At 39.0% G+C, this 12542-nt stretch overlaps 1 protein-coding gene and 1 long non-coding RNA gene across 13 annotated transcripts in view; one reads left to right on the top strand and one right to left on the bottom strand.

Annotated features, from left to right (window-relative positions):
* FYB1 (FYN binding protein 1) overlaps positions 1 to 12542 on the top strand; it is a 179096-nt gene that overhangs the window by 64295 nt on the left and 102259 nt on the right. Inside the window, exon 1 of one of the 11 annotated variants that reach the window (XM_086361515.1) lies at positions 2755 to 2940. The exons of the other annotated variants lie outside the window; for them this stretch is intronic. Within the exon in view, the coding sequence (XP_086217641.1) occupies positions 2929 to 2940 (12 nt within the window). The 5' untranslated portion in view covers positions 2755 to 2928. Of the gene's footprint in view, positions 1 to 2754; positions 2941 to 12542 lie in introns of those variants that run through there. 11 annotated transcript variants of the gene reach the window in all.
* LOC147350256 (uncharacterized) overlaps positions 1 to 12542 on the bottom strand; it is a 118343-nt gene that overhangs the window by 15875 nt on the left and 89926 nt on the right. The window lies entirely within an intron of this gene.

Here is a 12542-nt window from a genome sequence, read left to right as displayed (position 1 = left end):
AGTCAGTGACAAGCGTGCTTATACTTCTCAAGTCGTTTTTGTTTTTATTCATATTAGAAATTTGACACTGGCCCCCTGTTATGTGTTAGTCACACTTACATGTGTCATTTAAAATATTCTAGAAGTTAAAAAAATTTTTTGAGTCGAAATTTCATCTGAGCAGTAAGATGTTTACATATAAGCTTGATATTATTGAAATACCATTTTTCCTTCCTTTCGAGACATTTTCTTTTTTTTAATTGAAGTATACTTGATTCACAATACTGTGTTAGTTTCAGGTGTACAGCAAATTGATTCAGATATATATATATATATATATACATAAAAATATATAATTTTTCATTACAGTTCATTATAAGACATTGGATATAGCTCCCTGTGCTGTACAATAAAGCCTTGTTGTTTACCTGTGTTGTATATAGTAGTGTGTATCTGTTAATCCCATTGTTGTTGTTGCTTACTCACTAAGTCAGGTCCAACTAGTTAGGGACCCTGTGGACTGTAGCCCTCCAGGTTCCTCGTCCATGGGATTTCCCAGGCAAGAATACTGGAGTGGGTTGCCATTTTCTCCTCCAGGGGATCTTCCTGACCCAGGGATCAAACCCCCTCTCTTGCATTAACAGGCAGATTCTTTACCACTGAGCCTCCAGGATGGCCTGTACTCTTATCTCTTCCCCCTCTTTCTCCTTTGGTAACCATGAATTTGTTCTCTATGTTCGTGAGTTTGTTTCTGTTTATAAATAAGTTCATTTTCATTAGTTTTTAGATTCCACCTATAAGTACTATCGTATGATATTTGACTGACTTCACTCAGTATAAGAATCTCTAGATCCATCCATGTTGCTGCAAATGGCATTATTTTATTCTTTTTTAGGGCCAAGCTATATTCCATTATATATATATAGCTATATATATATAACATCTTCTTTATCCATTCATCTGTTAATGGGCACTCAGGTTGCTTCCACATCTTGCCTATTATAAATAGCACTGCAATGAACACCCAGGTGCTTGTATCTTTTCAAATTAAGAGTTGTCATCTTTTCCAGATATATGCCCAGGTGTGGGTTTGAAGGATCATATGGTAACTCTATTTTTAGCTTTTTAAGAAACCTCCACACTGTTCTTCATATCGGCTGCACCAAATTACATTCCCACCAACAGTGTGGGAGGATTCCTTTTCCTCTCCTTCCACTCCAGTACTTATTATTTGTAAACTTTTTAATGGTGGTCATTTCAACTGGTATGAAGTGATACCTCCCTGTAGTTTTGCTTTGTATTTCTCTAATAGGGATCTTGAGCACCTTTTCATGTAGCTGTTGGCCATCTGTATGTGTTCTGTGGAAAAATGTCTATTTAGGTCTTTTGATTGGGTTTTTTGATTTTTTGTTGTTGTTTTTACTGAGTTGTATGAACTGTTTGTATATTTTGGAGGGTTTCCCTGGTGGCTCAGTGGTAGAGAATCTGCCTGCAGATGCAGGAGATGCAGATTCCATTCCTGTGTTGGAAAGATCTCCTGGAGAAAGGAATGGCTACTCACTCCAGTATTCTTGCCTGGAGAATTCCATGGACGGAGGAGTCTGGCAGGCTACAGTCCATGGGGTCACAAAGGGTTAGACACAACTAAGCAACTAACACTTTTCTTACTTTTCATCTTATATTTAAGTCTTCAAGCCATTTTGAATTTATTTTTGTGTATGGTGTGAGGGATGGAGTCATTTTGATTTTGCTCTTTCAATCACTGTAAGTTAGAAAAAAGGAAAAAAAAATCTTACTGTGTGAAAATATAAAAGCAATTATTTTCATTTTGGTTCACATCCTTCTTCAACTTCCCTCTGGTAGTGAACTTGAAGTTGCAGTCAGCTGAACAATCAACACTAGTCTCAGGGGACAATGGATAAACCAGAATGGTGCTCCAGACCCCTAAACTGACAGTTACAGGACTCACATCACTGACTGTAGAGAACAGCTCTTTGAGAGCAAAAGATCTAATGTAGTCATCTACTTAAACCCTGACTCCTACACCAGACACACTTAGCCCAAACATCAGAAAAAGCAGGCAGCATTGTTTGTCTTCTCTTAGCTGTTTCCCCTTTCCAGGTGAGCTGTGATGTTGCAAAACCAGTCAGAATATTCTGGCCAGAGACCTACATCCCCTGTGTCACATGTCAGGGTATTGATAGAACAGATGTTAACACATCATCTGCAATGATGAGGGGTTCTTGAACTGAAGGTAAATTACTAGGGTTTGGTGGGAAATTTTTTGGATTAGAATAAGAAACAAAAAGTTCTGTATGTGAGCTGAGATTCTAAACTCCAAATACTAACTGTACAAGAAGGAAAGAAAGTCAGGATTCAATGATGTATTGAGAAGAACACGAGACTTAGAAAATCTGGGTTTGGATCTCTGTTCTACTATGTGCTTGAACTCCGTATACCTTTCTGTAACAAGAAGAATTTACCAGGCTTTGGGAGAATCAAATGAGATATTATACGTGGAATTTTTGTTTTTAAGTGTGATTATTAGTTCTAATAATAGAATTAGTAATGAGTATAAAATACCAAACTCCAGAATGTTTTTTGCCGTATATACAAAAGCAAAGAAAAATACTGAGATCATTTGTACCCTGGAATAAGCAATCTTAGTAAAGCACAGAATTTGAACTAGATAGTGGCAAAGTGCCACATACCAGAACTAACACATTAGCAAGGAATCACGAGGACCCTCTGGAGAAAATAAAGAAATGCATGAATGAGTGGTATGTGAAAACCCAGAGCAGCTGAAGTCATGCAGCACCTTGAAAATTGAGGGCACCTGAGAAAAGAGAGTGGCTAGGTATTAAGAGCAGGATATACACCATGGAAAGGTTGAAATTGAGAACATCACAGTTTTAATGAGAAAAGGTGCAACCGACAGCAAAGAGCCCCATGACAACAAAGGTGAGAGAAATTGCTCACTTCATGGCAGAGTCTTGCTGCTGTGACTTCCAGGAGAGGAAAGCAAGTGAAGTCAGGACTGTGGAGTGATTATATTATTTAATCCTGATTAAGAAATAGTGAGTGCATTTTCTTCCATGTTCAAAAGAAATGGAACAGAAGTGGGTTGAGAAGAAAGAGGTATGGGGGAAGGAGTCCACATATTCTGTAAAGTGAGGTTTCAAAAATCATCCATCTCTCTGTGGATGGGTGTGAATCTCCTATAACCTTCCATTTCTAATGTCTAGTTGTTTTATTTTTTTTTTTCCCCTCAAATCATACTCTGGCTGCCTCACTGACCGGCAGCTAGCTGCTGTCTTGATGGGCCTGTTGAAATCTTCCTCTTCTAAGTGGTTCTTGTCACACAGAACTTCTCACATGCTGGGAAGGAAGTCTTTAGAAAACCCCACAGACGGCCTCCTCTCCCCACCCCCACCCACTCCATGTAGACCTTACCCTTTCAGTTTCTAACTTCCCGTCAAGGGCAGAAAGGAACTGCCAGGCTCGGTGACAGCGTGTGTTTTCGTGTGTTGAGAGGGATGTGGGGGCTGAGAAAAAAAAGAGCAGAACATTTCTGTCCTGTTTTTCCTATGCCAAGGAGTATCTTCCTCAGCCATCAAGAATGTTTTGTTTCAAATTTCATGTGTTTGGCAGTGAGTTCTCTTTTGCTGGCTCATATTCTTTTCTATATGAAAATAGAATAGCCATTAGAAATAGTAGATGAAAATAAGATTTCTTTGGGCTGACACTTGGAGATACAGAAAAATGAAATGACTTATATTGCATTACCATGTGGACATTAAACATTATCCTAAGATCCAAATAAGCCCCTAGAAAGAGATTTATAAAAACACTTCAATTATCTGTAAGTTCATTAGACAAAATGTAAATTCCTCAGAGATTACCCTCTGATTTCATATAGTTAATGCAGGCTAAGTGAATTATCTACTTTTGCTTTATTGACTACACCAAAGCTTTTGTTGTGTGGATCACAACAAACTGTGAAAATTTCTTTTTTTTTTTTTTTACTGTGGGTTTTTTTTTTAATTTTATTTTATTTAACTTTACAATATTGTATTGGTTTTGCCATATATCAAAATGAATCTGCCACAGGTATACATGTGTTCCCCATCCTGAACCCTCCTCCCTCCTCCCTTCCCATACCATCCCTCAGGGTCATCCCAGTGCACCAGCCCCAAGCATCCAGTATTGTGCATCGAACCTGGACTGGCGACTCATTTCATATATGATATTATACATATTTCAGTGCCATTCTCCCAAATCATCCCACCCTCTCCCTTTCCCACAGAGTCCAAAAGACTGTTCTATACATCAGTGTCTCTTTTGCTGTCTCATATACAGGGTTATTGTTACCATCTTTCTAAATTCCATATATATGCATTAGTATACTGTATTGGTGTTTTTCTTTCTGGCTTACTTCACTCTGTATAATAGGCTCCAGTTTCATCCATCTCATTAGAACTGATTCAAATGTAGTCTTTTTAATGGCTGAGTAATACTCCATTGTGTATATGTACCATAGCTTTCTTATCCATTCATCTGCTGATGGACATCTAGGTTGCTTCCATGTCCTGGCTATTATAAACAGTGCTGTGATGAACATTGGGGTACATGTGTCTCTTTCAATTCTGGTTTCCTCAGTGTGTATGCCCAGCAGTGGGATTGCTGGATCATAAGGCAGTTCTATTTCCAGTTTTTTAAGGAATCTCCACACTGTTCTCCATAGTGGCTGTACTAGTTTGCTTACTTAAAGAGATGGGAATGCCAGACCACCTGACCTGCCTCCTGAGAAATCTGTATGCAGGCCAAGAAGTAAGTTAGAACTGGACATGGAACAACAGACTGGTTCCTAATCAAAACAGGAGTACGTCAATGCTATATATTGTCACCCTGCTTATTTAATTTATATGCAGAGTACATCATTCAAAATGCCAGGCTAGATGAAGCACACACTGGAATCAAGATTGCTGGGAGAAATATCAATAACCTCAGATATGCAGATGACACCACCCTTATGCCAGAAAGTGAAGAAGAACTAAAGAGCCTCTTGATGAAAGTGAAAGAGGAGAGTGAAAAAGTTGGCTTAAAGCTCAACATTCAGAAAACTAAGATCATAGCATCTGGTCCCATCACTTCATGGCAAATAAATGGGGAAACAGTGGCAGACTTTATTTTTCGGGGCTCCAAAATTACTGCAGATGGCAACTAGAGCCATGAAATTAAAAGACACTTGCTCCTTGGAAGAAAAACTATGACCAACCTAGACATCATATTAAAAAGCAGAGACATTAGTTTTCCAACAAAGGTTCATCTAGTCAAAGCTATGGTTTTTGCAGTAGTCGTGTATGGATGTGAGGGTTCGACCATAAAGAAAGCTGAGTGCCGAAGAATTGATGCTTTTGAACTGTGGTGTTGGAGAAGACTCTTGAGAGTCCCTTGGACAGCAAGGAGATCCAACCAGTCCATCCTAAAGGAGATCAGTCCTGAATATTCATTTGAAGGACTGATGCTGAAGCTGAAACTCCAATACTTTGGCCACCTGATGTGAAGAACTGACTCATTTGGAAAGACCCTGATGCTGGGAAAGATTGAAGGCAGGAGGAGAAGGGGATGACGGAGGATGAGATGGTTGGATGGCATCACTGACTCGATGGACATGAGTTTGAGAGAACTCCGGGAGTTGGTGATGGACAGGGAGGCCTGGCATGCTGCAGTGCATGGGGTCACAATGAGTCAAATATGACTGAGTGACTGAACTGAAGTGAATTACATTCTAAGCAAATGTAAGCTAAATTTGCTGTAAAAACTGTATGAAACAGAATAACAAAACCCCATGGTTTCAGAACTGTTTATTATCAACATCCTATCGGCATTCCACTAACATCAAGAAGTCAAAAATTTACAGAAGAACAAACTTCAGAAATACTTAAAGAGTCATATTTAATTTCCTCATCCGTTAATGGTTAAGCCATCAGAGGCCATGCCAAAGACAAAATTGTATTTATGCAGGAGCTATTTGGTCAGATAACCAGGAAGATGTTTGAAGGTTCTAATTTGTAAAATGATGGTGATTTTTAGACCTGATCTTTCAGGACAAAGGGAACACAAAAGCCGAACCGATCAATATACCTGGAGAGTTCAAGGTGACTCAGCATTTGGGAGGTGGGCCTTCGCCGGCTAAACTTTACCAATTGCTGAGTGACCTGGCTTCCCCTACTTCAGTTCAACCCAGAAGGGAGAACCCAGTGGAAACCAGGAAGGAGTGCAGAGCAGCAGGTGCCTGAGATCACAGAAGAGGGAGTGATGATGCACAGTGGCATCTATAGAGGTTTACTGCCAAGGTGTTGCTCAGTCTAGCCTCTGGAGGGAAGCCAGGCACACACACAACTACCAGAGCCCCGCTCGTGCCAGCTGTTTTCTTCTTACCACATTATACCTCACAACACGAAGCTGAGGTGGGTCATCTACCGTTCCCTCTCCACCTTCTCAAGTCGCTGACAAAATGTAAGGGGTTGTCACAGTGGGGGCTGCCACTGCTTCTTCCGCTGCCAGCCCCTCCTCCCTGGGCTTTGACCAGCCTGTAGCAGCCCTCTCCTTCCCCAGGAACTCAATTTGTGGTGAGAGGCACGTTCCCACATCCTGTTAAAAAGGGGCTTGATGCTGCCTTCAGCATCAGAGGCTCAGCCAACTGGAATCCATAACAGCTCATTTGCCATGAAGTAGACAGGGAGCTTTTGGGAATAGATTCATGGCGGGGTTCAACGCTCCTTAAGAAGCTAATAAAATCTTTTCTCCTACTATCCTCTGTCTGACCAATCATGGAGAAATTCAAACAAATTCAGCCCATCAGCCAGTATGTTTATGTATATATAATTATGGCTGATTTGTGTTGTTGTGTGGCAGAAACCAACACAACATTAGGTCCTTCCCTGGTGGCTCAGGTGGTAAAGAATCTTCTGGCAATGCAGGAGACCTGAGTCTGATCCCTGGATCAGGAAGATTCCCTGGAGAAGGGAATGGCTACCCACTCCATATTCTTGCCTGGACAATCTTGTGGACAGAGGAGCCTAGTGGGCTACAGTCCATGGGGTCACAAAGAATTAAACGCAACTGAGTGACTTTAAGTTTCACTTTTCAACACAACGTTGTAAAAATATTTTAAATATTTAAATAAAAATAAATTAAAATTAGCAATTATGAAAAGAAATGTGTCAGGAAATATGGGAGTACTTATTTGGGTGGGGAGTGACAGAGGGGGAACATTTTTGAGGAAAAAAAAAAAACAGGTCCCTGATTTTTTCATCTCCTTAAGGAAACAGAGTACACACATTAAATACATAAATTATGATTCATCTAAATATTTAGACAGTGTTAACAGAGATGAAAAGACTTTACTTCAGTTTCAATATCTATTGTGGAACTTGCTATTTACCATCCTGAGAAGCTGTGTCATAAGTACTGTATTTTAGTCAGCTGCCATGAACTCTATCTTGACAATCAAAAACAATGAAAGTCATTTTATTATACAATTTCTAACAAAAAGGGGTTTTAAGAAATTTTATTTTCAGACTAAAATAACTGCACCCCCCCAAAAAAAAAAATTCTCTTTTCCAAGTTTCCTAGGTATAGCAGATCAAGTCTCTTCAAAGAGAAAAGACAACTTATCTCTGTGTGTGTGTGTGTGTGTGTGTGTGTGTGTGAAGTTTGGGAGGGCTTGGCTTGGTCATGAAGAATATATTTTTATTTTCTTTAAGCAACAGAAATCAATGAGGCTAAATACTACTATTGTTCTATGAAAGTTTGAATTGTGTGAGTCTAATCCATATTTTCACCAGTCTGTTCTTACCTCAGGGGTGGTAAATTTATCTGGCTTATAGAAAAATGTGCTATCTTTCCAGTCTTTTTGCTATACTTCTGGTCAGTCCTGGGCTGAGTGGATCCTAAATTTGAACAACATGAGCCATCACTTCGGCAGGAGCTGGGCTCTCCCAGGCAGTGCACCACCCCTCATCTGGCTTCTTCACTGGGCAGGAGTAGGGCTGACTTCCTGGAATGCTTTCCCATTACATACGCATCTCCTCTCGGCCTCATATTATCCTCTGATGTCACTCTATATGGGGTTCTGTTCTGGGCAATAATGAGTGGTAGGAACTAATTTTGTTCCACAGGTAGAACCAACAATTCAGAGTATATTTGAGCAATGATATGTTATCTCAACATAGCAATAAAAAAAGAAAATCTATACAGGATAAAATCGATCAGTGATTAAAGAAAGAAGAGAATCAGAGGCATAGAGAAAGATTTGAAAAACTATTGTTATTTGCCAACTTTCCTCATGATTAAAAGCATTATATGCAATCAAGTAAAATCATTTTCTTTCTCTTATTCCATGGTCTCCATTTAGAAAAGAATAAGAGCATCCATAATAGGGGTTCATTTTCCTCATGAGTTAATTGCAAAAGTGACGCTACCACATCTTAAGGAAGCAAAATCAAGCTCAAAGTTATTTTATATTCTGTGTATTTGTTGGCTGCGCTGGGTCTCAGTTGCTCTATGCAGGCTATCTCTAGCTGTGACCAGAGGCTACTCTCTAGATGCATTGCATGGGCCTCTCGTTGCAGTGGCTTCTCTTGCTGAGGAGCACAGGCTCTGGGCACTCGGGCCACAGGAGTTGCGACATGCAGGCTCAGTAGTTGTGGGTCAAGGTTTAGCTGCTCTATGGCATGTGGAATCTTCTCAATCCAGGGATCAAACCTGTGTCCCTTGGCACAGGGGGCAGGCGGATTCTTATCCACGGCATCACCAAAGAAATCCTCAAAATTATTTTAAATCCATTAGTTACCCAAGATTTGTGGGTGTTTTGTTTCATTTGTGTTTTACAAGTGAAACTTCACAAGAATGAGACTTGAAAGACAAGGAACTTTGAAAACAATCTAGTAATTGTCTCTTGTATCATTTAGTTTCTCTACAGTTTTTTGTAGATTTTAGAGTGTATAGCATTATAAAAATTAAAAACAGGCTTTCTGGTAAGATGTTTCTAATAATCCAGGAGTAAGAGGATTAGCCCAAAGCTTCTGTCTTAGCACCGTTGGGACTGATAATTCTTAGTTTCAGGGGTCAGTCCTGGGTATTGTAGGATGGTTAACAGCAGCTCTGGACTCTATTCATGAGTTGTCAAGAGCACTTTCTCAGTCAGCCATTTCAATCAAAGGCGTTTGCAGACGTTGCAAAAACTGCCCCAATTTGAGAACCACTGGATTAACCTAATATCCAAGACATATTTAAAACCAAGCAAAATCCAGTTACCAATAACAGTGATAGAGTATTACTAATTTTTCCATATGAAAATATGTAGATGAACTAGCTACAGAAGAAAACATTTTCTTGATGTGTAATTTCTTGATGTCTGTCCTAAATGCCATCTCAGTCTTTAAGTATATATACTTGATTCACTGCTTTTATGTAAGTTGCTGAAAGCAAAAAAGAGTTTCTGGAATCCGGAGTTGTTAACTAGAAGTTCAGAGGATGTAGCTAAAGTATTTTTGCATCTTCCCAGGGACTGTGGAAAACATGTTAAGTTTATATCAGTGAAGATGTATAATTCTCAGAAAGGGGAAAATATGAGGTCTAAAGGAAATTCACTTCTATCAAGAGCATTTCTACATTTATGTAATTATAGCACAATGGGTAGTAGTTTTGGCTAAACATTGTACAGACATTCCTTGAATTAAGATGGTTCAATTTAAAATTTTTCAACATTATAATGATGCATCTAGCAGAAACCAAACTTTGATTTTTGATCTTTCTCTAGGCTAGTGATATGTGGTACTATACTCTCAGGTGATGCTCAGAGCTCCCAGTCAGCTGAGCAATCAGGAGGGTTAACAAAGTTAAACCCCAGTACACTTAAAACCACTCTGTACCTAGACGGCCATCTTGTTTTTCTTTCAGTATGATATTCAATAAATTACATGAGATATTCAACACTTTATTATAAAACAGGTTTTGTGTTGGATACTTTAGCCCAACGAAGGGCTAATGTAAGGGTTCTGACCACATTTAAGGGAGACTGGGCTAAGCTAGAATGTGCTGTAGGTGAGGTGAATTATATGCACTTTCTACTTTAGGTATTTTCAGTTTATGATGGATTTATTGGGATGCAACCCAATCATAGGGCCATCATAGGGCTTCCCAGGTGACTCAGTGGTAAAGAATCTGCCTGCCAATGCAGGAGCTGCAGGAGACATGGGTTTGACCCCTGGGTCAGAAAGATCCCCTGGAGGAGAAAATGGCAACCCATTCCAGAATCTTTGCCTGGGAAATCCCATGGACAGAGGAGTCTGGCGGGCTACAGTCCATAAGATCGCAAAAGAGTTGCACAAGACTTCGTGACTAACGGCAGCAACAACAAACCCCATCATAAGTGGAGAAAGATCTGCACAAATACATTAACAGATGGAAAAAAATAGAAAATTACATCAAATAACTGTGGAAAATAAATTTTTAGTAATTTGAGGTGAAATGTTTGTTTTACTTAAAATATCTTAAACTCTGAGATCTCCTACAGTAGATTCTGAAATACCTTTTCTTAAGGATAAGCAGAAGCCTGATCCTTAAATCATTAAAAGTTTAAAAAGTCCTGCAAACTAATGTAAGGTGTTAATAACAGGAGAAATGATGTAAATTATGTGAGAACTTTCTATATTATCTTCTGAATTTGTTGTAAAAAATAAGTAAGGCTTTAAAAAGCTGTGTAAATAATAGGCATTGATATGGATCAATTGTTAAGGGAAAAAAGCAGAACTGATACTGAAAGTATTTAACAACTAGAATCGCTTGGGAACCAATCAGAAATGGCTACTGATGGTTTATCTTGCTGAGCTCGTGTGTAGCACAGGAAAAAAGTAAAGTGCAAAGCAGAGCTTCCCACATGTACAAAACACAGGGACAGAAAAGATGCACCTGTGTTTATTTATATACATTTTTATCAGTATAGACATAGCTTAGAAATATACATAAGAAACTGATAACAGTGGTTGACTGACTCCAGAGAGGAGTTGAATAAGCTCTCCATGCAATTTATTGTTTAAAGCAGGTCAATTTGGAGAATAAAAGGGAGCATTATTAATCATTGTTCCAGAGCAATAAGCATAAACTTGTGTTGTACTGTTAAGTTAGGTATGTGACCCTCCTAGACCTGGGGCAGGAGGGTTTAGAGACTCAGGTTTTAGAGCAGGATTACTTTTCCCTTTACCATAAAATACATTGTTCTTATCCTCTTTTTAACTTTTTCAAAGTAAAAAGAATCCCAGAAAATGGAATGAATATTCAGTCTACAATGAAATCAGAATGGGAGAATGTAAAAAAAAAAAAAAAAAAAAGTTCAACCATTTTTGCCTTTCTATCATTATTATTAAGGAAGAAATTCAACTATTATTGTTAAGATGAAGGGTGAACCTGGGTGTTGAAACTTTTAGCTAATAAACTTACTAAGAGTGATAACAACCAAAACTTCTAAACCTAAGTAGTCCATATAATAGATTAATAGTTGTGGATTTCGAGCCATTCAGAAAGTGAACATATTAGTCACTCAGTTGTGTCCAACTGAGTGTCCAACTGTCCACACTCTTTGTGACCCCATGGACTATAGCCCACCAGGCTCCTCTGTCCATGGACAAGAATACTGGAATGAGTTGCCATTTCCTACTCCAGGGGATCTTCCCGACCCAGAGATTGAACCTGGGTCTCCTGCATTGCAGGCAGGTTCTTTACCACTGAGCCACCAGGGAAGTATTAGTAAACACAGGTGCTGTTGCTAATCTGTGGCTTTTTCTTTCCTTGTGCTTCAGCTACCAGTTAAAGTTTTGGGGGCACAGGGCAGGGGGTGGGGAGGTACGCCAAACTCAAACATCATAACTTTACAATGTTACCCAGCTGTATGCTGGTTTCAGTCACACTGATATAAAATTAGGACATAACATTAATGATTGTAACTTCAGAATTTGGTCACTTGGAGAAAATGATGTTATGTGACTAGTGAGTTAGAAAAAAAAAAATCACAATGGCAGATAATCATAGAATGTATATTATGTTGCAATTCTTGGTCTAAGAAAATTTACATGCATTAACTCATTTAATCCTTTTATTTAAAAAAAAAATAAAACCCAATGAGGAATAGGTACTGTTACAATTCTCATTTTATAAATGAAGAAAACGGAGTTTCAGAAAGGTTAAGTAACTTGCTAGGTCACACAGTAATTAAGTAGTTGAGTCGAAGTTTGAACCCAAGTCAGTAATTTCAGAGCCAGGGCTATTAACCCTGATGTTACACTGCCTTCTGCATCTGGGTTGGCACCTTGGACTTAAATTACAATTCAAATCAACCACTCTATATTTTTAAAGTAAAATCAGGGCATGCGGTTTGACAATGGGTTAGTGTGTTTCGTGGATTTCCCCCAACTCCTCCCCCACCCCAGCCAAAATCCAAGATGTGAAGTTGCTGTGACTAAAAAGGATGTCACTCAAATCCTATATATTGCCAAGGA

This window comes from Bos grunniens, chromosome 20 (assembly GCF_055505025.1).
Source record: "Bos grunniens cultivar Pamir isolate PY7600 chromosome 20, Bosgru_T2T1.0, whole genome shotgun sequence".
Classification (NCBI taxonomy): Eukaryota; Metazoa; Chordata; class Mammalia; order Artiodactyla; family Bovidae; genus Bos; species Bos grunniens.
The sequence above is the reverse complement of the archived record's forward strand: the minus strand, read 5'-3'. Positions and strand labels throughout refer to the sequence as shown.